This window comes from Brassica napus, chromosome A3 (genome assembly GCF_020379485.1).
Source record: "Brassica napus cultivar Da-Ae chromosome A3, Da-Ae, whole genome shotgun sequence".
Lineage (NCBI taxonomy): Eukaryota > Viridiplantae > Streptophyta > Magnoliopsida > Brassicales > Brassicaceae > Brassica > Brassica napus.
Window position 1 is genome coordinate 6772615 of NC_063436.1, and position 25453 is coordinate 6798067.

Here is a 25453-nt window from a genome sequence, read left to right on the forward strand (position 1 = left end):
TAACATTGTGAAGTTAAAATATAACCAATACAATTTGTTAGTATACAAATCTTATGGTGTGAGGAGTAAAGATGTTAGAATTATGTATATAACTTTCATGATTCAGCCATAACATACTTCATATATGAATTTGCATAACAACTGTATAGTCCGTGTTCAAATAGAAAATTTTAAACATGCATTCAGATATAAAAATAGTAATAACTCAAGTATTGTTTTTTTTTTGTATAAACTTAAGCTAACAAATAACAAGCATTTGGAACAATGAATAACCAAATACACATCAAACCACAACAAATACATTCATTCATGTACACACTGATTTTAACATTATCTTTCAAAGAAGTCATGGATCAGAACTTTCTGGGCATCTATCTAAGTACTCACCCTCGGGCTTCTCAACAAAACTTACGATTGATTGACGTAGAGAACGGGTACAAGTCCAGCCATCTTCCCGTCTCTCCCAGGCCGCTTCTTCTTTACCTGTCAGTTTATAAGTCGATCCCAGTTAGGCTTAGTTATTTTTCTTCTTAAAAAAGCTCTAATCCTAGCAAAGACTCGAGCGTTTGTCTTTCTAAACTTACGTAAAACCAGCCATCAACTTCATATTCTATCTCCAATTCCTCTTCTGCCGTCAAGTTCAGCTGCAACACAAAAAAAAAACCAAATGTGTTTAAAAGTTGTTTTTCAGGAACGAGATTACCATATAGACAAGAAATGGATAAGATTGAACAAGGAAGAAGGAAGCTTCGCATGAATCACATCCATATTCTTAATTTGTTTAACTGCTCCTTTTCAGAACATACTAAAGAAGAAGAAAAACGCAAAAGTCTACCTCATCGTCTCCTCCTGCGGTGAAGTCATAGAGCGCTGTTCCAAATCTTGTACCAGTAGATTTCCTTGGTTCTTCATCATCTGATTCGTAACTTCTAGAACCAGACCCTGCTGCCATTGGGTTCTCAAACGATTCACGACTTTGGGGCTCAGAATATGAGTAAGGGGGAGGAGGCTCTTCTCTAATCTGAAAAAAAAAGGAATCACCAGGTCATGTAAGCGCCATATACATACTTACAACACAAAGAATTATAATATCAGCTTACCGGGGAACCATAGCCTTCATATGTGGACTGGTACTTGCTTCCACCCGATTTTCCCTGTTTTGAGTTTACATTTTCATATGGTTAAAATTAGCTGAGAGCTGGATTGCATCCCATACAGGCACAGATCATTCAAAAGTTCTTATGATGATTCATACAGAGTTCAAGCTTCTTTATGCTAAACCCATGAACATGCCTTTACTTATCAGTTTTCATTGTAACTCAGACTTAGAAACTTAAAGACATAATAATCCATCTGAATGATTATATTCTAGCACTACTATAGCATGTATAACAGCATGAAACTCCATGGCCGATCATTTTCAAAAATAGCATACTAGGGAACAAGGAAGAGTTTGGGTGTAGCCTACCGTTGTTTGTGAAGAAGGCTTTGAACTGAACAGTGATGGGTAATTCATACCACCAAAATGAGAGGATATAGAGCTTTCCACTGATCCAGTAGAATCTGGAGAAGATGAACCTGATCTCACATCATCTTCCTGTAAATGCAAATGAATTACATTTTTAGCATCCCTAAAACTAAGAAATAGTTTATTCCAGTCAACTTGAATTTATACCTCCTGGTCGTTAGTTTCTAAAAGAGTCTTAGCCCACATGTCATCATACCCAACTGAAGGTCTAGAGAAGACATTCTCCTCATCAACATCTGGTGCATCTGTTCCACCTCCAGCAATGAAATCATTGACCTGAAAAGTATTACACAGGTACGAGATTCATTTGGAGACATAGAAACATAGGTACCATCTATAATGTTATCATGTATGAAAGAATACTGAGATAAAGATGGCAACTGACCCTGCTCATAGCTGGGGCGTTGTTTCCGAGTAGTCCATCGTCACCAAGGTTTGCAGCCCAAGCATTCACCAGATCATCATCCAGACCACTGGAGTTTGACGCAGCAGGAGCAGGCTGAGTGGACTCATATATTAAGTCCGAAATACCAGTAGCAACAACAGTTGGATCGGTCACCCCAGAAGATGCTGTGATATTGTGCTTTGTGCGGTATGTGTCAATGAGCTTTGCACTTCATAGGTTGGGTGGAAAAAAACAAAATAACATATCAGTATCTTCATATAAAACGGCAATAGAGACAGAAAAGCACCTAATCACATAAACAAAACCAGGGAAAGTGGACACAAGCATTACAGGGGACACAAGCATGTAATGCATACAAGAAAGGTCCACATCAAGATCACCAAACATGAAATTTAAGAATCTGATTTTCTGTTAATTAATAGAGTATATACTTTGACATGGTTCTTGAATTTTGTCAGAATCTGTGAAAAAATGATGCTTCCTTCTTCTTTTATGTCAGGATTGAGGTTATGTTAAACTAGATATGCATATGACATAAAAAGCTAACGCAAGAAGTCTATCGGAAACAATACTACGGGTTTAGTATCCTAAGTAAGTATGATGCACTAGAATGAGTTAACCTTATTAACAAAATGGGTTCAGAACTCAGAATGTACCTTATCGGACCCAGGGGTAAATACTTGGCTCTTGGAATATAGCAAAACAAGGAAACAAAATCTAGCAGCCTCTCGTGTGTTTCGTAGAGCTTTTTCAGCTCCTCGTCCTTCCATTCTTTGTTTGCATTATCGTGATTGCGTATTTCCCTTGTCAAGAAAAATATCATATGTCAACCATAAAATCATATACAGGTTCATGAATTACAGGGGAAAAAAGGTCAGATTTCTTCCTTACTTGATTAATTCGTCTTGTCCTTGATACATTTCATCAAGAACTTTTAACATCGGAGTTATTAGGACCCCAAGTCCTGTACCACTAACTCCTTGGTCTTCCCCATTACTCAGGTGCATTTCAGAAAGTTGAGACTGTACACCACCCTCAGCCAAAGTGTTCAAAAACTCGTATATCTGCAGCCTGAAAGGTTCACCAGATCTAATGGCTATCGTCGTAAGAGCTTGAATTGCAACAATTCGTACCTGTTTATCCACAGAACATAAACACTTAGGCAGGAAATCCTACAAGTAATACTCATATAGTTTAACAAAAATATAGTGGTATACCTCCCAGCTACCACTGAAGGCACACCTCTGGAGGCGAGTTAATGCACCAGCTAGAGTAGGATTGCGAGAACTGGCAGCAGCAACCATTTTATCTGCATCCAACATCATAAGTGCAGTGCCTGGTGGAGTTGCCGATTCCCATGCATATTCTGAAGCGGCGTAATTTGCATTTTCTCCAAGGAACCATACCTGCCACAGTATTCGTTCTAAGTTAGTCTGTTGGAAACGTTACCAAATGCATGTAAACCCTTCTGAGGAATGCTTACAGCGGCTTGCACCAATTTCTGCAGCGCCAGAGCCGACTTTGGATCTGATGCAGAGACCCTATCAATTGATGTCAATCCTGACATGGATCCCGGCTGTGGAGGTGGTAGGTCGAGTACTATCGTCACTGCTTCCAGAGCTGTGTGTTTCCCATCAGGACCAGCCCCAACAAGACATGTCTAGAAGTTGATCAATTAGTAAATCATGTAATACACTACTTGAGATAACATAAATTGTCTAACACGCTGAAATTTTGAAACAGGAAGATCATAGTTTACAACAAACAGATTAAGTAAATTATAATAACTTTAAGATGCCGTTAGCGAGAAGAGAATACCTTCCAGAGCAGTTGTAAGACATCAGCGTCAATTTTCCCTGGAACTTTGGTAGCAAAAATTCTGGCAATTTCGAGAAGAATAACAGCCATATCTGGAGTTGCCTGTGAAACACAAATAAATAAAGTTAACTAGAGAAAAAAACCGTTCACATTTGACTCTTCAACGAATTTGTTTAAGTTTGCTTCAGTTTCACAGATGAAATCTGTCACAAGTTCCTAGGTGTAGGAATTTTTCTGCCAATCCCTATTGTTAGAAAAACTAATAAATTCAAGATTCCCAACAAAAAACAATCTACTTAAATTATTGACAAGAAAATAAAGCTACTAAAACTTCTAAGCTGTATAGCATAATCCAATTACAGCTTGTCACACTTTTCCAAGTGAATATAGTTCAGAAGGACAAAAGTGCTAACTACTAGTACATCATAAATGTTCTAATAGGATTCCAGGTCTAATCTTCAACAGAGAATAACCATTTTCCAAGTCTCCATTGCAAAAGAAGAAGATAACGTACTTACCTTAAAACGGGCATGCAAAGTAAGCAAAACATCATTAACTAGAGATGCAGGCCAGGCAGGATCGGAAAGCTCCGAGGCAATAATTGACTTCAATTCATCCAACGATTCATGCGGACTTTGCATCCATATCAATGCTTTGACAACCATTCCCCGGACATACACACACTCACATGCTACTGTTGTTCGAACCACCTCCATTAATGAAGCCAGTAAACTTGCGATTGTCTCATTGCGACCAGGCCCTGCGGAAATAGATGACGTTCTCCGTATTCCTGCAATAGTCCAACAATTAAAATGACTAAAAAAAGGGTATAACAAAAAAAAAGGGTATAACAACAGAGGATAAAAGGTAAATACAAAGTGATACAGGACATGTTACAGCTCAAAAAGATGATAAGCCTCCATATTCATATAATTATGTAAATGGAAATCAAAGCGATAGGAAGAACATGTTCCAACATGTTCCTTTGTTTAGCTCTAAAAAGAAGACTGGCAAACCACCATATCATTTTATTACAGTACTGAATACACTCACATTTCTAGTTTCGTGAAGATTGGAGGTAGAACAAAACAGTCAGATAATAATATTGATGTACCATCAGAGCTTAGATGCAATGACTTAACTTACATTTTTAGTTAGTGACTTTGAACAGTATTGAACCAATTGAATTCAACAAAATTCTAAAAATGACGAAAGCTTGCATGAACTTTGACACTCCATATAAATTTAGAAAGATATTTGTGCATCTGTTACGCATCTAACTAAATAAGTATACCAACTAATAGAAGCAGTGGTTTCAGACTTTAAAGGAAGGCTCTATCACTACGATCTAACTTAGGGTAACTGGGATTTACTGTGGTTATCACAACTTTGTCTCTGTAGTCTCTAACTACATAGTGTCTGAGAGAGTTGGGGAAGGGTTTATATAGAGATATTGGTGGTTTGTAAGAGGAAGTGGGAGGAGCTCCACTATCACAATCTTCAGGGCTTTGTAGTTTCAGTTCTACCAGCTATAAAAATAGTTTTCCGTAATTCTGTTTGTGACAAAAACATGATTTTACTTCATGTGAATTTCTGTTTGTAAGAAATATTGATAATGTACCTTCTGGGTGAGAACTGTCATTTGTTTCAGCATCATCCAGAGCGTCAGAAAATGCATTTACATGAACTGATTCATCAATGTCCTCTAGTCCCATAGCAAACGCTGCAGCCCTGCTCTTTCCCATTTCTTGCACAACCCTTGCTGCTGCATGAAGTACAGGTCTTGAGAAACTGCGAAATGAGCTCTCTAACCTGAAAGGACAGGATCAATTGGTGAAGTTCTTTGACAGAAAACAGAATCATTACAATTTAAAGCAACATTCTAGCGAAGAAAGAGAATCCATGAGATCTACAATTCTAAACAGAGTCTTCCATCGAGCTAGGCTACCTTCTCATTACAAGCTTAATAAGGGGCTGTGGGCGCTTGGCTTTATTAGATTTATCCTTGGATGTCGCTTCAGGCAGCTTCAGGATCTCCCTGGTCAAGCGGTACCACCCACTAGCACGCTCATCCATCCTAAATGATGAAGTAAATTTTGGTCATTCAAGACCAAGAAAGAATGAATCAACAGAAAGCAAAGTCATAGAACCCATGCCTTTCGGTGTTATCGTATTTTCCCAGAATGCACAAAATTGCCTCATAGCATACCCTTTCGCTTGGATCTAGGAGGAGCTGATAGAGAATTGAGTTGAACTGGGCTCTAATATCAGGCCTCTCTGTGGGAAATTGGAAAGGAAACTACCAACTTGTAAATAACAGCTAACGAGGACATGCAATAGTGAGAGAAAGAGCTTGATAGGCTTACCATCTAACGCTCGAGCTCTGGATATACCGTGACACAACCTAGCCAGGGCAACCCTAGCAAGCACATCATGCAAATGTAGGATATCTTGCAAGGCCCCTAATTTGGTGCAGCCAAGAAAGGTATATCAACTAACCCAAATTTGTAACCTTCTTGAACGATTATATAAAGAGGAGTTGGCTTGTCATTAATATCGAGAGTACATCTCATAAGCAAATCAATTCGTAGAATGCATTAAGAACTCGTGTTCCAGAGACTTCTTTATAATCAAACAAGTAAACATAAAATCAACCATAAACAAATGAATGTTAAGAGACTAGGCCTGTAAATCATACCTGCGGGAGACGCAAGCTTTTCTGCAGCAAAGATCAAGAGACATGTCAAATTTCGAATGACAAACATGCGTCTACACAGATATAGAATGGCAAAAAAATAAAATTGAAGGCGGAATTGGCTGAATAAATTATATACCTAATGTCATTGCAACTGTATAGGGGTCTCTTGCTGCTAATTCAGCTAGAATTTCCAGCGAATGCCTCACCGCAACAGGATCAGCAAATGAAACACTGCAAATAGTGTGGATACCAGACTAAGTTTTCAATCCATGCATAACTAAAAAAAAAACAGTTGCTCCTGTGAAGATTTGAAAACCCACCTAAACTATAATATTTCAATAGTCTTATCACTTCAATAGAAGGTAGAAGAACAGAAAAAAGTCTTACCCCTGGGCTGCACGGTGCAGAAAAACTGGATTTCCTGGATCAAGAGGAAGTCTTCTTAGTGCACTCATAGCAGCATATTGCAAGTTACTTCGAATGATCGACTAGCAAAAAAGGAGACAGAACGCTCAAGTTAATGAAAAAGAAAACTATGAAATGCAGGAAACATGACTTATTAGAACCCTTAAGCCTTTTACTGGAGGAACCTAAGAGTTGAGAAAGATACCTCCTTATCACCCCCTTTTGTCCCAAAGACGCCTTTCTTTCGTTTATGCGGAACGTCAGCAACCTGAAAGCGACATGAAATATAATCAGTGCTTCTGCATGGAACTGGGAAATAATACTTAAACTGAACCACTTGACAGATAAGAAAAATAATAAGAATGCAACTACGCCAGACTCACGGAATATAAGCAAAGCATCTTGTTAAGCAATAGAGAGCATTAGTAGTAGGACAAACCTTATCAAGCAAGCCAAATACGATCTCATACAATTTTGACAAAAGCTCAGAATTTTCTGACGGTGAATATGTCAGAGCTTTTAAAGCTTGCAGTCGTCGAGCATGAACTGAGAACAACAAATGCAAACGTTAGAAAATCATCTCCAGTTACATCACAGAAGGAAAGTTGCAAGGGAATGCTACAAGTGCTGTCATTATTTCTAATCGTCTCCATCAAAAGAAGATTATAAGGCTACTCGGATATTCATTAAGAAGGACTAACAAGCAATACCATTATAAGATAACTCAGATTAGGACAGTCCTCTCGGTTCTAGTAAAAACAACATTTCAACCCGAAGGCAGAATTTTATATATATAAAAGAAAACACTAAGCTTGAAACCAAACCAACGGCTAAGTGAAACTCACATTCAACTTCAGAATTAGAAGCTTCCGATGTTAGCTGATTCACTATCCGAGGTACAACATCAGCTCTTGTGACTCCTCCACCAGCATCAATATCTGCTAGAGCATCCCAGTTAGGAGTGGGGATACCACCCCCTGGACTCAGGCCCGTATCGGACAATATTCTAGCTAAGTAATAATAGACATAGCGTAGCACATTCCGGTCTTCACATTGCTGATTAAGCTGTATCAATCACAAGAGGAAAAGCATGCTAAAAAAACTGATGCTTCTATTAGACAGATAAGTTTTCAAAACGCAAACCCTTGAAAAATTCATGTAACATTAATGGGTAAAAAGACGTCCCACCGAATGAATCATTTTTAATTGCTCCATTAAACAAATGATACCAGCATCAACCGCTACATACCATAAGAAGAGATGGGGCCAGAGAAGGATCAACGGAGTTGTACACAGCAAGCTTAGGGAAGACATGGTTCACTAGTTGCTTCTGGGAACTTTTCTGTTTACTCGAGAGAAAACAAGAAACATTCAGGTACTATTTTCACCAAAAGAAGATTGGTTAAGAAAGCAGAGCATAAGAGCAAAAGCTAAACCTGATCCAAGGTGGCAGCTAACTCGTGAATGCTCCTTGCAAGTTGCGTATATGAAACTGGCTGTGAGAGTCATTTCCAACATACAAAACCGTGTTAAACTACATCCAATAACAAGATAGAAGTAGATCTTGTTCCTCAAGCTATTCACAGTTCTATTACTCCTATTAAAAGTGTTCAAGGCTTCCCACAGTTCAAGCACAATCTTGTTCCTCCAGCTATTCATAGTTCTAATCTCCTATTACCAGTATTCAGATCTATGATCACAATCAAATGTAATGTTCAAGCACAATGGAGAATGTGGAGAACGAATACAATCCAACAATTGCACAAAGTTTTCAATCAAAAAATCGAAACCGAAGAGAAAGAGAAGCAGCAGCACCTTCTTTCTCTGTTTCTGCCTTTGAGGCATGATATTGGCCTTAACAGGATTCAGCGCAGCTTTGGCAACGGAGATAGTATCGCTCTGGATCTGCATCAACGTCGCTCTCTTCGATTTCTTCTCTCCCAGCGTCGTCTTCGTCGACATTGGCTGGTGCATACTCGAAGCTGCCGATGCGGCAGCGGGAGACGGCGTGGAAGATGCGGACGAAGAAGAGGTAGATTGTGCAGGAACCGGGGTTGGATCCGCCGAGATCAGATCCATCAGCGTCTTCCCAGACGATTCCTGTAAAAAAAAAAGGAAATGGAACTAAGGTGATTTGGATTCGAATCTTGGAACGGTGAAGCTTAGAAGAGATACGGTTGAGATCCGGCGATGCTTACCGCCATAGCTAGTGACGGATCAGTAACGGGCGATGGAGAGAGATCGTGTGATGTGCGAACAGTACTTCCCGACCAGTTTCCTCTCCCTGCGACGATCTTCGAGCTGAGGGCGGAAGCGAAAATAATAAATAAATGCTGGGAGTATTTTGTAATTTACAGTTTAAAACCGAAACGTCGTCGTTTGGTGTAACACTTGCGGTTTTCCGGTGGTTCGAAACTCGGCAACGTTTGTGGGCCCTAATATCTCTCGTGGACTAGATTTGGGCCTAAACCATGGATATATTTATTAATTCCTTCTTTTTAGCATCGCTCGAATATTGTACGTTGATCTCAACCGTTGAAGAAAATATCATATCTGACGGTTACGATAAATTGTCTACTCAAAGCGGAGATGCATTGGATTGTGCCCCAATATTTGAAATTCAAAAAGTTAGAAAAGGAAGGCCCAATTTAAGAATTAGGAAGAGCCTGGTGGTCTTGGTAACGCCTACTCTCTCTCCGATCTAGGTTTTCAAATTGTTTCTCTGTTTCGAAATTTAAAGGCCAAATCGAAGAGTTAATCAGATCGATCTTCTTCCAATTGATCAGTTCTTAAAAGTATTCCAGAAATCTCCAGTTCCAGGCAAATACTTGAGCAACCTTACTTCAAAACCTTTTCTCGATTAAATTTGAAATTTGTAAATATCGATTCTGCATAGTTTGGGTTTAAATCGATTCCAAGCTAATTTTCACTGTTCGTTTCGGAATTGGAATGCTTATCTCTTCAATTAGCTGGTAGAGATGTTTTTTTATGATGGGAATCGCTAGCGAATCTCCAGTGCTATTTTTGGTAATAAGGTAGTTAAGGTTTCCTTTTTTTTAATCTCTGAGCAGGAAGAGGCATTTCGAAATGGCAAGTGTGAAAAAAGATCTGATTGTTCAAGTAGAGTCAACATGTGGATCTCTCCTTTACGAACTTCAGGTGTGTGATTAAATAAAAAGTCTTTTGTCTTTCATATCATATCAAATTTTGTGTGAAGTTCTTATGAAGCACTAGCCTCGAAGACAATAGTTTGGGAACAAGAGAAAGGAATTGAATTTCTCTATGCTGGTGTATGGCTTCTCGATAAAATCTCTATTGGTTTCAGTTTACTTTGGTCTATTATGTCACCGCTGATCATTTGTAAATATCTTTTTATGTGTGTAGATTCGTCTACTCTCCATGCTCGAGGAGTATAACTTACTCAGGCAGGAATTTCGAGGAAGAACACCGTCGCCAACGGGTATTCACTTCTCTCTTTTCCATCATAAACTTTTTGGCCAATGTAATCTTCCTAATTTAACTCTATGTGATGTTAAAAGGATCATAAGAAGCAGAACAAGAGGCGCTTTACGGGTCAAAACCAAGCCCATCAAAACCTCTTGGTGGTAAAAAGGCTCCAAGAATGTCAACCGGTGGTGCAGCAACCAACAGAAGACTCTCCTTAGGAGCAGGGATGCATTAGACTCCTAAACCTAACAAGAAAACAGACCAGCGCCAGATTGATGGAGCTTTATCAACTGATAACTAATGAACCGTAACTAATGTAGAATCATTGTGTTGAGTAGTTTCTCTTAATTGCATTGATGAATGAAATATTTTATTCTCCTGCAGGAAGAAGAGGGCTTGATGTTGCTGGACTTCCCTCAAGGAAACAGTCAATGAATCCATGTGAACAGCTGCAATCTCCACTAGTGCGCAAACCATTCTCACCTCTTCCTACCACGGTGGTTGCATCAAAGGCTAACATAGCAACGCCGCAGCAACTTCTTCCAACCCCGAAAAGCAACGTAGTGAATGAGATATCGGCATTTGCAACTCCCGTCAAGAACAACAACAGTGTAAGGAACTTGGAAGAAGAGAAGATGCAGATGATGATGATGCAAACACCAAAGAATGTAGGGGCAATGATTCTTATCCCATCTACACCAGCAACAATCTCTGTGCCGATGCAAACTGCAGCAACACCACTCAACAATACCAATGCGAGATTGCTTCAAGAAAAGGCTGAAGTTGTTGAGTACTCCTTTGAGGAACGAAGACTCGCTTTCATGCTACAGTCCGAGTCTTTGATCCACGTCTGATTTTCATTCTGTCTTTATTTTTTGTGTAAAACTCAAATTGATTGTTCTTTGGTTTGTTAAAAGGTCAATTATATGATTGGCTTTTTCTTTAAGTAATCGTTTTCACATGTGTAAGGTTTCTTGGAGACTAACAAGAAAAGTTGTTTCTCAGTCTAAAGAACTCTATAGACGCAAAGTGATATCTGAACAAAGCTCTGAGTCTGATGGATCTTCTTCATTTGTGGTCTAAGGCTGCTCTCTGGACACTTTACAGGAGAATAAAACTCAAAAATGTTCAGTTTTAGATGTAAAATCTAGAAGAAAACGCTCCAAAAATAGCGCAAGAAGTGATTAACAGAGATAAGTCCTTTTATTTTATTTTATAGATGGATCAAAGAACTGTCAAGTTTGATGAGAAGCAACTCATCAAGAGATTTGTCTCTATAGACCCAATTGCAAATCCAAAAGTATAGATGACTTCGAGTTAGCTGATTCAAGAGGTTTTATACCCTCGGCCAGAAGCTTGGACTAGTAGAGTATGTATGAGCACCGAAAGAGACAAGGAGGTACTGAAGAGATATATGTTCTCTTTGATTCCCAAACTATAATTAACTTGATAATATAAAGGTGAAGAGAACTCTGAGTTTTCTAATATTCTAGCTATATGAAATATGTTTGATTATATTTAGATTTGCAAATCAAGAGGCAGGTCTGATAACTAAATGTTTTAACCATTTGTCAAAGTATGTGCTTAATTTCTGTACCCTAAAAGCTGAAATGCATCATTATGTTTTGGAACCATACCACGCAGGACAGGAGTCACATTGACTCACGTACCACACCTAATGGCAAGGACAAGAGCTGCAAGAACAGAGATATCGTAGCTGACAATTGGATTGGTTATCGTCAAAGTGGGTAGACTGGAAAAAGAAACAAGTAGATATTATAAAATGGCATATGACTCGAACACAAGAAAAGACTCAAATCTTTTTCTTTCTCTATTTTAATACTATTCAAATCTCAAAAACCAAGTCCAACTGTATATAATTAAAAATTGCCCCCCTACTCATTATATTAAATTAATTTAGCTTTAGCTGTATCCCAAATTCCAAGACTGTTAAAGAGTGGCGTGTAACTCTTTTTGAAAATTTTCTAATTAACCCCATTATTACAATTGTTTCTGAATTTACACTTTTCTTTTCTTGTCTCTCTCTCTCTCTCATTTTTTTCCCATTTTTTAATTTATAATATCAAAATGTAATAATGTAATAAAATATCCGCTCATCTTATTTATTTATTTTATTTATTTATTTATCTTCCCATTTTCTTTCCCAAAACCCTAATTTCTCACATCTGTAAAAGAAATTTCTCCATAAACTTAACCCACCCCATAGAAAAAAAAGAAGACAAAAAAGAAATACCAATTTCTTTTGTGCAGGTAATTAAGAATGTTTTAGAAGAAATTCAAGTGAAATTAAGGTTCTGCCATGGAAGCTCTGATCTTCCTCTTCACTTAATTTCAACTTCCATCTTTTGCTTTTGTTTTCTTCTTGCTCTTGTGAATCTTACGTTCTCTGGATCTCTTTTTCTATTGTCTGTACTTTAAAAGTCTTTTGTCTCAGAAGCTCGTACCTGTCGTGGTCAGCAAGATTCAAGTGTCTTACTTCTTCTCCTTTTAACTGTCGGAATCTCTCTCTCCTTACAGAATCTTCAGATGGAGGAGAGAGAAGGAACCAGCAACATGATAACCAGTTTTGGTCTGAAACAACATGTAGCTCCTCCTCCTCCTCCTAGTGGTGGTGGTGTCTACCAAATGGACCCACCACGGTCGGAAAACCCTAACCCTTTTCCGGCGGGACTACCCAACACCACCGCCGCCGCCGCATCTGCCTCCGCCGTGGCGGCTAAAGCTACTGAGAATGCTGCTCCTCCTTTCAGCTTAACAATGCCGGTGGAGAATTCTTCTGCTGAGCTGGCGAAGAAGAAGAGAGGGAGACCGAGAAAGTATAACCCCGACGGCTCACTCGCCGTGACTCTTTCTCCGATGCCACTCTCCTCCTCCGTTCCTTTGTCGACGGGGTTTGCTTCTCAGAAACGAGGAAGAGGGCGTGGGAGAGGAAGAGGACGAGGTCGAGGACGCGTGGAGCAGCCTCCCAACAACAACAGTTGGGTCAAGAATCCTCAAATGTTCGAATTCCAAAACAGTTCTCCTGGTAAGGTTCTATTCTGTTAAATGAATCTTTGTACACTTTAGAATCAATACGCTGCGTTTAATGGAACTTATGCCTTCACTGTGATCAAGATGTAGTAGTAGTAGAACTTAATCTAGTTGCTTAAGGGTTTTAACTGTTTGCTGTTTTGGTTAGAGATTTCAAATTCATACCTTAATTGTTATTCTTGATTTGTTTACTAATTGCAGTTGTAGGAGCTGCAGATGTTGTTACTAGTGCAAGTTTTACTCCTCATGTGCTCACAGTAAATGCCGGCGAGGTATGTATTATGATTTTTTACTGAATGTTTGTTAGGAAAAATATAAATTTTCCGACCTTAATATTGAAATATTATCACTGTGATGTTGATTCACTAAGATTTGTGATTCTTATTTTATTTTTGTTACAATGGTTGATACTAGGATGTGACGATGAAGATAATGACATTCTCTCAACAAGAAGGCTCTCGTGCTATTTGCATTCTTTCCGCAAACGGTCCCATTTCAAATGTTACACTTCGTCAATCTACCACTTCTGGTGGTACTCTTACTTATGAGGTCTGCTCTCTCTTTCTTTTAGATTCATTTAGATATTTTTCTTTTTTTTTAACTAAATTATAACAATTTGTGTTGGATCAGGGTCATTTTGAGATTCTTTCTTTGACGGGTTCGTTTATACCAAGCGAGAGTGGAGGAACCCGAAGCAGAGCTGGAGGGATGAGTGTGTCTCTTGCTGGACCTGATGGTCGTGTCTTTGGTGGTGGTCTCGCTGGTCTTTTCATAGCCGCTGGTCCTGTTCAGGTAAACTACTCTAATCTTTCTAATGGACCCGATTTTTCTTTTCTTGTTTTGAAGCATTATTATCTACTTTTCAGGTAATGGTAGGGACTTTTGTTGCGGGGGGTCAAGAAGAAACGCAGCAGCAGCAGCAGATGAAGAAACAAAGAGGAGAAAGATTTGGGATCCCGACTACAACACAAGCTTCTAACATCTCATTCGGTGGTGGCTCAGCTGAAGATCCAAAGGCTAGATACAACGGCCCAAACAAGCCTGTTGTTATTCAGCCACCACCCGTGTCCGCACCACCTATGTCCTTTCAGCATGAGCAGAGTACTAACGCAGCCCAAGGTTACTACAGAAACAACACTGCTGACCATATAAGGGATCTCTTCTCTTCTCTCCCAGGAGAGGATGACGAAGAAGATGAGGAGAACTTAGAAGGTGAAGATGGTGAAGATTTTGGAGTCCATACTGAATCTGACACCGAGGTTCCAAGTTGATGGTTATTTGAGAGAGTGAATCCGAACAACATCGATCGTGATCTTGAGATTCTTTAGTCTCTAATGGGTTTTTATTTTTCTTGAGATTTTAGTCGTCTTATTTAAACAGAGATATCTCTTACTAAAGAGTTAGGGTTTGTTAGAGGATATGTAATATCTTTAGGGTTTTTTTGACTTGGTTACTCCCAAGTGGTTGTTGTAGAATTGCGAAACTTATGTGTGCTCTCTCTCGTTCAGTTCACTCTTTAATGACTTTCATTTTGACAATCAGGTGACTTTTATTAGTTTGTCTTACAGAATCATATCTGCATTATAACTAACTGATTTATAAACATGTGTGTTTTCTCATTTGAGTTTATAATTTGGGTGAACAAAAAAAAAAGTTTATAGTTTGGTGAACAAGCAAAATTCGAGACTCAAGGCACCAAAGAACCCATTAATGTAAAAAGTGGATAGGCGATTAGTTCAGCCTAACTGAAATGATTTTGAAATGTTTTGATCAGTTAGCCTTAATAACCGAACCAGAATCAAAAACCAAAAATCTCTGTTTTGTGCAGTTTTGCTAAAATATGCATGTATACTCTAGACTTGTGATCTATATATCCAAAATACGTTAAGAGGTACACTCATATTTGTTTTGTTTAACAAGTGAATAAATATATTTTGTAGGTTGCTTGTTAACAAAAAGTTGATTAAGCTCAAATATGTATAGTTTAGACAATGATGACTCGGATTAATTAACAGAAGTATCAATTTTCAAGTAAACAATTGTAAAGTTGGATACTGTCTTTAGTTGGCAAGCGTTTTGATATGATCTGTATAAATCAATCTGGTCTAGGAAATCATATCTTATTTTTCGGATTGATTCATCTGTTAACTTTGCTTCTTTTTTTGTCGACATTTGATGAAGTAGAAAGATGCTTTTTCCCTTCTCTATCTAACAAACCTTAATATAAATTGCAGTTTCCGCCAACCAAACTAAACTACATCTGTCCAAATTTATTGCGACTCATAGATAATGCTTTTTTATTTTATTGTTCTAATCCATTTTTTTGTTGGTTGTATGAGCCTAAGCATAGTCTGATTTTATTTTATTGGATAACACTATGGCTGCACTTTGTTCACTCAAATCCTTTTTGAATCGGATCAGGAAATATATGATATGCTTTCTGCCTTGATTCTATGTGTTGGCATCAACGTTATTTTGCCTTTTTCCTTTAAAACTTTGTTTTATAGCAAAATATTTATGTACACAATTTCAAATTTAAACCTGATAGTTTACCCCAAACATAAAACTGATATGCTTTAGTCTAGTTTCGATACATAAAAATTTAATTAATTTGAATTTCTTACATCAAACACATATATTATTGTTGATTTGGTTCAACTAAGCAACCTTCATGAATTTGTCAACTTGATAGTAGCCCTTTTCATATATTTTATTCGGGCTGTGAACAACTATTTGGTACTTAGCCTGTATCCACTATTTGCTCCATACTCAGTTTGAAAAAGTAAGCATCTGCTATTGTTAAATCAGATAACAAATATATAAATTTTATTATTTACAAGTACAAATCAAACATTAACTCTCATTATTTTTGTAATTACTTAATCCGTTTACTTAGTACTCATTATGATATAAATAAATATACTTAATATTTATTAAATAGATGTTTCTAGCATTTATGTCTTTATAAACAAAACTCTAAATGTTGACATTTATGTTTCCATATACAAAACTCAACAGAAATTTGTAATTAAAATTGAAATTTTATTAAAATATTAAAGTCTAATAAACTATTTTCAACCTGAAATCTACTTTATTACAAGAAAATTAGTTTTAAGCATTTTGAATTCAAATAATTAGGTATTTTCTATTTGAATAATAAAATCGGCCAAGTAGCGGAACAAGTAATTTGAAAAAAATCAAAATTTTGACAAATACTTGATATATAAATTACTCATTTTAAATGGATCAAATGTAAATAACAAGTTTAACTATTTGAACAAGCCAAATATCTAATATCCTAAAATTAGCAGGTACTTGCCTTGTGTCCAACTCTATCATTGATATCATAATCCATAGCAAGTTTTTAGCTTTGCATGTAGTGGGGATTGTAACTTTCTTTTAATTTTGTTACATCGCAAATTTTAAATATTAACAATCTTAAATTATAACTTGAAATTTCTTCAATTTAAAACCTTTTTGTGAAAAACTTATCAAAAATATATTATTTTTTTACATATTTTTATTAGGTTAACAATGAGAAATTATTATTTTTAAATTTAATTATTGGTTTAAAATTATTGAAACCTGTTACTTACAAAAAAATACACATAAATTTTAAATTTTGAAATAGCAGGAGTATGATGTGGTTTGGATACAGAATTTAGCTAGTTTGAGTTTTTTTTTTTTGTAACACTTGTTGCTTCCCATTCATAGGTTTTTTATAGAGCACTTGGTAATTACAAAACAAAACTCTGATTAGTATAAGAGATAATCTCTGTTGGTGTTCTCTGATTTCCATTGAGTATTAACTTTACGAATAAATTCTTCAACTCGTCTTCGAAGCACACACTCCACTTCCAAGCTCTCATTCTCTACTTCCAAGCTCTCTTTCTTCCTCATTCTCCCTTTCTCGTCCTTCTCTGAACAGTCTGAACCGGGTTTCAAAGATATTACATTCAAACCGGATTTGGAAGTCAACGATTGATCAGAACCGGCAGGTTTGGAGGAGAGAAGAACCGACTCAGATATCATTTCCGGTTCTTGTAAACCTGGATTTGATGGGAGAGTAGAATCAGAGATCAAACCGGGTTTGGAAGAAAGAACCGATTCAGCTACTAACACGGGTTTGGAAGAAAGAACTGATTCAGGTATCAACACGGGTTTCTTTAAACCGGACTTTGAATTGAGAGTCGTCGACTCAGATAACAACATGGATTTGGAAGAGAGAACCGATTCAGGTATGAACATGGGTTCCTTCGAACCGGGATTTGATTTATCTTCCGAACCGGGTTTAGGATTTCCCAAGAGGATTAAGATGATGATCAAGTTACAGAAGAGAAACATGAATAAAGAATTGGAAGTGGTTTTGTTGACGAACTCCAAGGTAGAATCTATCATCTTTGCAGTGAGAGAGAGAGAGAGTGGAGAGAGGAGAGAGAGAAAAGAAGAAGAAAAGTTGTTGTTGGTGCGAAAGAGATGGCTTTGAGAGACATTTAAATAGAAGACGATACTTCTTAGACAAGTAGAAGTTGACAACGACTGCTGAATAAAGTAGTTGAAACTTTAGTTGCATAAATGATAATTTAAACTAAGTGAACTATTTACCAAAGAAGAAACTCCTTGTCAGCTAAGTTGTACCAAAAAAACTAATAAGTCTTCCTAACCCCCAAGTCTTTTAAGACACATGGGTCTTTGTTAACTCAAGTAAAATCAATACTCGTGCTACGTTTGTCAATAATGAAACTTGGACACCCAAACTTTTCGAGAGGGGCAGAGGGTTTCTATATTAAAAACATGATTGTGTGGATCATATTCCTTTACGTGGAAGTCTCCTTGGTGCTTCCCATCAATGATTAGCCCAGTTTTCTGATTGACTTTGGTGTATATTCTTAAACTCGATCCAACTTCTCATGGGTTGTTATTTAATTCAACCTTCAACAAGCGTTACATCCCTCCCTTCCACTAAAGTTTGAATTTGGAAATTTGGAACAATGGGTTATTGTTCTTTCCATCGTGGTGGTTGTTATAATTGTCTCCATTACTAGACATATGATAAAACCTGCAAAAGAATGTTAGTCGTAAAAACCTCACTACTTGGATGTTTCTTTCACCCAAGTGACTTCTATCATCTAATGTTCTGACACATTTTTGTCCTTTTTTTTTCTTGTGATCCTCAAAATATACTTATAGATCACTATATAAAGCTCTCTTTATGCATCACCGTTTTTAAGAAATCAGAATATTACACAATATGATTTCAAAGTACTTTGGATTATGGGGAATTGGGGCATATAGCCACAAAAAAAACGTTAATTAGAGGACTAGCACTTAACCCTAACGGATCGATATACGCCGTGATATATACATAATATTACTGTAAGACCCTCTTTAATTTACCGGCTCACCTGCTATGAAAAAAAATGAAAAATCATTTTCTTTTAACCCCTAAGTAAATCGTGTTTCTTCCCTTTCCACACAACCTCCATTCCCACTTTCTTCATCTACGGTTCTTCCCCCTCCATACGCTTCTCTTGCAAATCTCCTCCACCCGCTCGCCTCCGTCTCCGTCGTTCTCGCTTCAGATCGTCTCCGTCTTCTATTTTGCTTCTCGGTTCTCTCCATCTTCGCTAACGCGTTACGGTGTCGGCAGAGCCAAGTAAAACCGCCGGTGTCTTCAACTTCATATCGCTGCGGGGTTCTCAATTCTCTGCCACGACCGTAAGTTCTTGCCTCCTTATGCTTCTTCTCTGTTTCTCTGTTTTGATTATTCTATCTCGTCAAAATTAGGGTTTTTACTAGTTCTATGTATCATCGTGAAGGAACCAATAACAGATCGTATGAAGCTGTTTATACTACTATTGCTTGGAATTATCCATTTCAAATGACATAGTATTCGGGAATCACTCAGCCATTTTTTGTAGTATATTATATCCTGTCATATCATAGTATGTATTGTCATTTTAGGTTTCCACTTCGAATGACATAGTAATCAGGAATCACTCACCCAGGATATTTAGTAAACTATAAGTTTGCAATTGCTTGATTTGCTACCGGTGATTCTGTGTTGTTTGAGTAGTATGCGCATGTTCAAAAGAACTGGCCTTAACCATTATGTTAGTTTTGGTGTGGTTTGATTAGTAAGTTCGCCATGTCCGTTTTGTTGTTCATTTAATTAACAAGTGGAATAGAATTCAGCTACACTAACAAGACAAATAGTATACATGTCAAACTATTCCATTTCATCTCTAATAGTAAAGCCCCTAATACTATTTCCATTCTTCTATCGGTTCACCATCCTCCTAGTTTTTCATATGTACTTGTTTTCATTAATTTTTGTTAAGTGTTTAACGTCATGTGTAGGTTTACCACTCTCCCATTAGATTTGTATCCAAGTGACGTATACAGTATATGGAATGGAAAATGTCCACCAGAATATACATGTCACTACAAGCTTTGTATATAAGTTTACTATAGATTTCGCTTCTCTGTGCTGGATTGGGGTTTATATTTTTCTATCTTGGGTTTAGTATTTGATGTCAAGTGTTCTATTATCATACCCCCTATCTTTCTATTTGATTTTGCTCATGAAGAGTCTACATACATATGTACCCTATTATGTCAGGTGAGTTTTATTCAAAAAGGTTTGGGTTCCATTAACTAGGTTTTGGGGTTTACATTCCCCTAACTTGGCTTTAGTGTTTACTCTCAAGTATAATTTTAACACTCCCTCGTAATGAAGCATCTAAATACATATGTCCCCTATTATGCCATGTGGGTTTAATTACAAAAAGGTTTTGGTTCCGTTTACTATGTCTTGGGGTTTATATTCCCCCAACTTGGGTTTAGTGATTACTCTCAAGCGTAGTTTTAACAGGCCCTCATTAAATTTGTTTCCACCTAACTTAGTATACTGTAAATAGAATGGAATGAATATAAAACTATATAACTATCAGAATAGGATTTGGGGTTTATATTTCCTCTAACTTGGGTTTAGTGATTACTTTGTCCCCTATTATGCCATGTGGGTTTAATTAGAAAAATGTTTGGGTTCCGTTTACTTCGTCTTGGGGTTTATATTCCACTAACTTGGGTTTAGTGATTACTCTCAAGCTTAGTTTCAACAAGCTTTCATTAAACTTGTTTTCACCTCACATAGTATACTGTATGTGGAATGTAATGAATATAAAACTATATAACTATTTTGGATGGCAGAAGAAAGCTTTGATTGAAGCTAGAAACGAAATTTGGGAGAAAAACAAAATTATTGCACAATTGAAGAAGACAATTGCTGAGCTTAGTAGTGATTTGGTCAACAAAGAAGAGATAGAAGAAGACATAATTAACCGCTTTCTTAAGATGTAATGATCTTATTGTAATGTTTAAGCGATATTATTGTAGTACTTACGACATGTCTTGGTCGGAACTTCTTTGTAGTTCCTATAATATCGACTAGTTTTTAATTGAAGACATCATGTTTCCTTTGTCGTAGGGTGAAGGTGAATGCAAATTTCCTTTACCTTTGTATATAATCTAGCTCATTAGAAATGTAAATACAAGTCTTCCATATCCATTATATTATTTAGATATATGTATATATGATATACTATACAGTTACTATATGATTAACATGGCTTACATAAGGTTGAATTGTAGTTCGGATCGAATATAAATGATTAAGTGATAGAAATGTACATAACATACACTATACTATATGGAATATAACTACCTTCAATTACAAATTTATTGCACTAACGACATCATCACAGACGAACTGTAACCCACAATTGCAAATTTTTTGCACTAACGACATCACCACCTTTCTCCAACCGCACACTTCACCGTCTTCGGTTGTGATTATTTTAGTAAATGTAAACTGATCTATATCCGATAGAATGGAAAATATTATCATATGACATGGCTGTGACAAACTTTAAACTGTTGTTATACTATGTGTATTCTATTTGAAGTGGAACTATTTCTATATTTGGCATCAGCATTACGATCCATGCATTCTCCGTTTATAACGTTCTTTCTTTTACACTTTTGTTTTTTTTATATTTTCATCTCTCTAAAATGTTTTCCTTCTTTTCATTTTTATTTCAGGCGTTGCCAAAATACTTTCATTGTTACTATGGTCAGTAAATCACCACGTCGTTCACTTTAGTTAAAGGAACTGGAAACCTGTTCTCTACAAGGGTATAACCGGCTAGTAAGATGGTAAAAAGACAGTGAGTACATTATGTCAACATCATGGCTACTCTCTTAATTTCCATCTCAAATATGGCTATTGCTGCAATAAGCCCGTGGATTATTATATACTAAAAAAAAAACATAAACATAAAGGAAGCAACATCCAAATAAATTCACACACACCCAAGTGCTAAAATGTAATTTAAACCATAATCGAAGAAAGCAAAACCAACAAACCCAATTCACAACCCCAAGTGAATCTCTCTTTACACTTCGTCGCTGACACGAGCACTATTCGCCTCCATCAAACCGTTACGAATCTGGTCGCTGATATCCCTAACGTGTCCCGGACCGTGAGGCAGAAACACGGTTGTGTTCTTAGACGAGCTTCCAAGATCTCTCATGGTGTCAAAGTACTGTGTGATCATGATCAAGTCCATGATATCTTTGGATGACGTGCCTTCTACTTTGCTAGAGAAGTTCATTATGTTCTCCCTCAACCCGTCCGTGATTGCTTGCCTCTGTCTAGCAACACCCACACCGCCTAAGTACTTGGCTTCCGCCTCTGCTTCGGCTCTCTTCACTTGGAGAATCTTCTCTGCTTCTCCTTTGTAAACACTTGCGAGCTGGAGCCTTTGTGCTGCATTAAAATAAATTAGGGTTGAGACACAAATGAGATATAGAACCATGATTAAATTGTGAAGTTTAACACTTTCCCATGAGGTAATGAAAGCAATTAACCAATAAAAACCAAACTCTTGACAAAAAAACATACCAATAGTGACCTATAACCTCAAAAAGTTTACGACATTCTAATGCTTTGATTCGTAGGAATCACTATAGCCGTGAAAGTATGAGACACTAGTTACCTGCATTGATTTCATTCATGGCCTTGCGCACAGAAGGATCAGGGATGATGTCAACCATAAGAATGTGCTCAATGCTGTATCCATAAGCCCCCATCACCTGAAGAAACAATCACAATCATGATCCATAAACATAACAGAACTTGCCACTACTAGTTCCTGAAAGCACACTAATTACATAGCCTACGATAATGTTATAAGTTTTCTCTTTGCAATCCGAAACACATCTACACATGATAACAGTTTACAAGAAGACGAGAAGCATGTTATTATATATACCTTCTCGAGTTCTTCAAGAACAGACTTGGCTACTTCTCCCTTTTGTTCAAAAAGAGCATCCAGCGTCATCATCGGAACCAAAGCTCTAACCACTATTGATTCGGAAACAAACATACAAACCAAGAATCAAATAAAGATCACAAAAGAGATTTAAAAACAAGATCAAGAGAGAAAGCTACCATCAAAAACGTAAGCTTGGATCTGCTCTCTCGGGTTCTGAAGCTCGTAAAACGCATCATCAGCATTAGTTTTCACCACACGATACTGAATCGAGCAAATCAGCTGCACAAACACATTATCCTGCAAAACCAAAACAGATTAACCTAATTCATTCCAAGATCTCCTTTGTGATTGCAGCGGGGAGGATATGGAATCAGACCTTGGTTTTGGTCTCGATTTTGACGTCGAGAGAGTTGATCCTGGTGGAGAGGACTCCGGCGAGCCACTGACCCGCGAGAGGGTTGAAGAAGTGGCAACCAGGCTCGGCTATGTGCTCGAATCGGCCCCAGCGTTCTACCACACCAACGCTCGCTTGATCTATGCAACCTCCGACGATGCAATTCGTATTCCCCATCTTGATCGATGAGAAGAAGAAGGAGCTCAGGTTCTCAACCTTTTAGACCGGTTCTCGTGTTTGTTTATACGATTCGCTTTTATTTATTTATTTATTAGATCGTGTTCGTTCTTTGCTACGGAGGATCAACGTTGTTTTGCGGCTGTTCGATCAAGCGGTTTAAGTTATAATGGACGGCTACGATCGCTGACCCATTTATTAGCTATAACAATGTCCACGTCACTATTATTGTAGATATTTTGATGTATGCTTGATCCAATCCTAATGGGAAATCAAAAAAAGATTATTCAAATCCTTTTGATGAGTCGGCAAAAAAGACAAAATCGTTTTTACTTTTCTGTTGTGATGCGATATTAACTCCAAGATTATGATATAAAAACTTCATTTTCCATCAATTTCTCAGGTTGAGTTTCTAAGGATTATTATAACAATAATAATACCATTTTTTGTAATTAAATTTTAAATCTTCAGAAAATTGTTATATTAGACCTAGAAAAATCCAAACCCTACGAATGACGGATTGCATTTCCCTAACCCTACGAATGAAGAAAAGTTATAACTCAATTGTCTAAAATCTAAATAGTGTAGTACGGGCTCAATGCTTTAGCAAAACAAAACTAGAAAATTAAGTGTTTTAACAATAACAAATTCAAAAGGATAACATATAGGAAAAAAAAGTACCAAGTCTGAACCTTGTAACAAAAAAGAGAGAAGTCGATGGAATTCAAAGACAAGATTGTAAATTAAAGCGCATGGATCTAAGAATCAGCGATGGTGACCTCGACCTCAACACCAGGCTCAATGGTGATGGAAGTGATCTGCTTCACAACATCAGGAGAGCTGAAGAGATCGATCACACGCTTGTGTACACGGAGCTCAAACCTGTCCCATGTGTTGGTTCCTACATATCCACAAAACAAAAAAAAAAATTAGACAAACATGTAGGAACTTCCTTTTTAATTGCAACGAAATAATAATAAACTCAAAGCAGAGTAGGTTCTGAATCACATAGACAATTTACCTAACATATACACAACAAGATGTGAAATTCCTAAAAAAAAAAAAAGAGAAGGGAGATTTGATTACTGACCTTCACCACAAGGAGCTTTCCTTGTGGTAATCTTGAGAACTTTAGTTGGCATCCTCACTGGTCCTTTCACTCTCAATCTCTTGTCTTTCGCTCCACGGACCAAATCAGTGCACACTAACCATCAAAAACACAACACATCCTTTAAGTAAACGACCAACCATTTCATGTTTCAGTGTAATACTATTGACTAAACCCAAGTTCCAGTACGCTATCTATACATATTGTAGATAAACCCTTTAACAGATCTAAGGTAAAGAACCAAACTTCATGGATGAATCAAGAAAACGAATCTCACCCTTCTCAAGGTTTTTGACGTTCTTGGAGGAGAGAGTGATTCTGATCTTGTGAATCTGCTCTTGGGGCTCCTCAAATCCAGTCTTTCCTTGCTTCATTGGTGGTGCGTAAGCCATAGCTTTCTACTACCTTTCTTTTCAAGTTCCTTAAGCTAAACATCATACATCAACACAAAACACGATTATTATATATCAATTCGAAACAACAATATATAGAAAACTAAGCTTAAGAAACCATTTCTAGAGAACAGTTCGATTCAAACGAGCATACAGATATTAAGACTGTATAGATCCTTAAATGAGGTTTTACCAGAGAACGAAGAAGATAGGAGCCGCTGAGTTGATGAAGAAACTGGGCGACGAACTTTGTAGGAGACAGGTGATGTTAGCTTATAAAGTAAGAGACACGGAAACTAAACTAGGTTTTTCTTTTGCTACATCTTAATGGGCTTTTAGATTTTAGCTGAGCCCATATTTAGTCCAATGCATAGTCCCTGTCATAAATTATATTAATATTTAATTAGATACATTTCTAAAAAATAAAAATCTGTATCAATTTTTTTAAAGATTAAAAAAACATTTGAATTTTAAATTTCATACCAAATTATATTTTTAAAGAGTTATCACAAGTTTTAACTTTTAAAAGATCAACTGAAATGTTAATATAATTTGTATTTATATTTTAAAATATCTGATTTAAGTTTGCATATATCATTTGTTTCCGAGTGTGAAATCAGCATGCTTTGGGTGTTAGGGCCATGTGGACCTGTGGTTGCAAAAATGTTAGGGATGCTCTTCAGTTTACAAT

The 25453-nt window shown here is 37.1% G+C and overlaps 6 protein-coding genes across 12 annotated transcripts; 2 read left to right on the plus strand and 4 right to left on the minus strand.

The window, feature by feature from the left end:
* Positions 1-195: 195 nt before the first annotated feature.
* Positions 196-9178, minus strand: LOC106345893. The gene is made up of 27 exons (XM_013785104.3): positions 9054-9178; positions 8671-8955; positions 8292-8351; positions 8105-8197; positions 7701-7920; positions 7295-7401; positions 7061-7123; positions 6838-6938; positions 6587-6681; positions 6451-6471; positions 6119-6214; positions 5909-6029; positions 5701-5829; positions 5374-5564; positions 4271-4542; positions 3753-3854; positions 3418-3594; positions 3152-3340; positions 2826-3067; positions 2591-2737; positions 1914-2142; positions 1676-1804; positions 1469-1597; positions 1101-1154; positions 836-1021; positions 585-644; positions 196-483 (listed from the first exon to the last, which is right to left on the minus strand). Exons 1-27 carry the CDS (start codon positions 9057-9059, stop codon positions 409-411), a joined length of 3579 nt encoding a protein of 1192 aa, XP_013640558.1. The 5' UTR covers positions 9060-9178; the 3' UTR covers positions 196-408.
* Positions 9179-9513: 335 nt separating this feature from the next.
* Positions 9514-11373, plus strand: LOC106345892 (65-kDa microtubule-associated protein 3). 4 transcript variants are annotated; one of them, XR_001270405.3, is made up of 6 exons: positions 9514-9827; positions 9927-10014; positions 10073-10145; positions 10240-10315; positions 10395-10618; positions 10687-11373. XR_001270405.3 is itself a non-coding variant. In XM_013785101.3 (5 exons), the coding sequence occupies exons 4-5, from the start codon at positions 10603-10605 to the stop codon at positions 11154-11156; spliced, it is 477 nt and encodes a 158-aa protein (XP_013640555.1). In that variant the 5' UTR covers positions 9514-9827; positions 9927-10145; positions 10240-10315; positions 10395-10602; the 3' UTR covers positions 11157-11373. The 4 variants fall into 4 exon arrangements, 2 of the variants coding, with proteins under 2 accessions (XP_013640555.1, XP_013640556.1); XR_001270404.3 differs by having other exon boundaries at positions 9927-10145; XM_013785101.3 differs by having other exon boundaries at positions 9927-10145; positions 10395-10609.
* A 1063-nt stretch (positions 11374-12436) lies between these two features.
* LOC106345890 (AT-hook motif nuclear-localized protein 4) lies at positions 12437-14891 on the plus strand. Of its 4 annotated transcripts, none has more exons than XM_013785100.3 (6): positions 12437-12573; positions 12841-13348; positions 13555-13625; positions 13768-13902; positions 13984-14145; positions 14220-14891. In XM_013785100.3, exons 2-6 carry the CDS (start codon positions 12850-12852, stop codon positions 14622-14624), a joined length of 1272 nt encoding a protein of 423 aa, XP_013640554.1. In that variant the 5' UTR covers positions 12437-12573; positions 12841-12849; the 3' UTR covers positions 14625-14891. The 4 variants fall into 4 exon arrangements, with proteins under 4 accessions (XP_013640554.1, XP_013640553.1, XP_013640551.1 ...); XM_013785099.3 differs by having other exon boundaries at positions 12461-12614; XM_013785097.3 differs by having other exon boundaries at positions 12465-12614; positions 12745-13348.
* Positions 14892-16887: 1996 nt separating this feature from the next.
* On the minus strand, positions 16888-17836 carry LOC111214567. Its single transcript, XM_022717531.2, has one exon. It carries the CDS (start codon positions 17749-17751, stop codon positions 17110-17112), a length of 642 nt encoding a protein of 213 aa, XP_022573252.1. The 5' UTR covers positions 17752-17836; the 3' UTR covers positions 16888-17109.
* A 3804-nt stretch (positions 17837-21640) lies between these two features.
* Positions 21641-23339, minus strand: LOC106345889 (hypersensitive-induced response protein 4). The gene is made up of 5 exons (XM_013785096.3): positions 23068-23339; positions 22868-22988; positions 22689-22780; positions 22413-22509; positions 21641-22183 (listed from the first exon to the last, which is right to left on the minus strand). The coding sequence occupies exons 1-5, from the start codon at positions 23260-23262 to the stop codon at positions 21810-21812; spliced, it is 879 nt and encodes a 292-aa protein (XP_013640550.1). The 5' UTR covers positions 23263-23339; the 3' UTR covers positions 21641-21809.
* Positions 23340-23861: 522 nt separating this feature from the next.
* On the minus strand, positions 23862-25097 carry LOC106345888 (40S ribosomal protein S20-1-like). The gene is made up of 4 exons (XM_013785095.3): positions 24956-25097; positions 24648-24797; positions 24353-24466; positions 23862-24163 (listed from the first exon to the last, which is right to left on the minus strand). Exons 2-4 carry the CDS (start codon positions 24760-24762, stop codon positions 24021-24023), a joined length of 372 nt encoding a protein of 123 aa, XP_013640549.1. The 5' UTR covers positions 24763-24797; positions 24956-25097; the 3' UTR covers positions 23862-24020.
* Positions 25098-25453: the final 356 nt, after the last annotated feature.

Bases quoted from the DNA above. Each gene is read 5' to 3' on its own strand.
- LOC106345889 (XM_013785096.3), bottom strand. From the start codon at position 23,262: ATGGGGAATACGAATTGCATCGTCGGAGGTTGCATAGATCAAGCGAGC. The intron at 22,781-22,867 runs GTAGCTTTCTCT...CCGAATCAATAG, and splicing joins CCAAGCTTACGTTTTTGATG to TGGTTAGAGCTTTGGTTCCG. The intron at 22,510-22,688 runs GTATATATAATA...TTGTTTCTTCAG, and splicing joins TTCTTGAAGAACTCGAGAAG to GTGATGGGGGCTTATGGATA.
- LOC111214567 (XM_022717531.2), bottom strand. From the start codon at position 17,751: ATGATAGATTCTACCTTGGAGTTCGTCAACAAAACCACTTCCAATTCT.
- LOC106345890 (XM_013785100.3), top strand. From the start codon at position 12,850: ATGGAGGAGAGAGAAGGAACCAGCAACATGATAACCAGTTTTGGTCTG. The intron at 13,903-13,983 runs GTCTGCTCTCTC...GTGTTGGATCAG, and splicing joins GTGGTACTCTTACTTATGAG to GGTCATTTTGAGATTCTTTC. The intron at 14,146-14,219 runs GTAAACTACTCT...TCTACTTTTCAG, and splicing joins TAGCCGCTGGTCCTGTTCAG to GTAATGGTAGGGACTTTTGT.
- LOC106345888 (XM_013785095.3), bottom strand. From the start codon at position 24,762: ATGGCTTACGCACCACCAATGAAGCAAGGAAAGACTGGATTTGAGGAG. The intron at 24,467-24,647 runs GTGAGATTCGTT...TTTGATGGTTAG, and splicing joins CGTCAAAAACCTTGAGAAGG to TGTGCACTGATTTGGTCCGT. The intron at 24,164-24,352 runs GTCAGTAATCAA...GTGGATATGTAG, and splicing joins GAAAGCTCCTTGTGGTGAAG to GAACCAACACATGGGACAGG.
- LOC106345893 (XM_013785104.3), bottom strand. The intron at 8,352-8,670 runs GTGCTGCTGCTT...TGACTCTCACAG, and splicing joins GGCAGAAACAGAGAAAGAAG to CCAGTTTCATATACGCAACT. The intron at 8,198-8,291 runs GTTTAGCTTTTG...TCGAGTAAACAG, and splicing joins TAGCTGCCACCTTGGATCAG to AAAAGTTCCCAGAAGCAACT.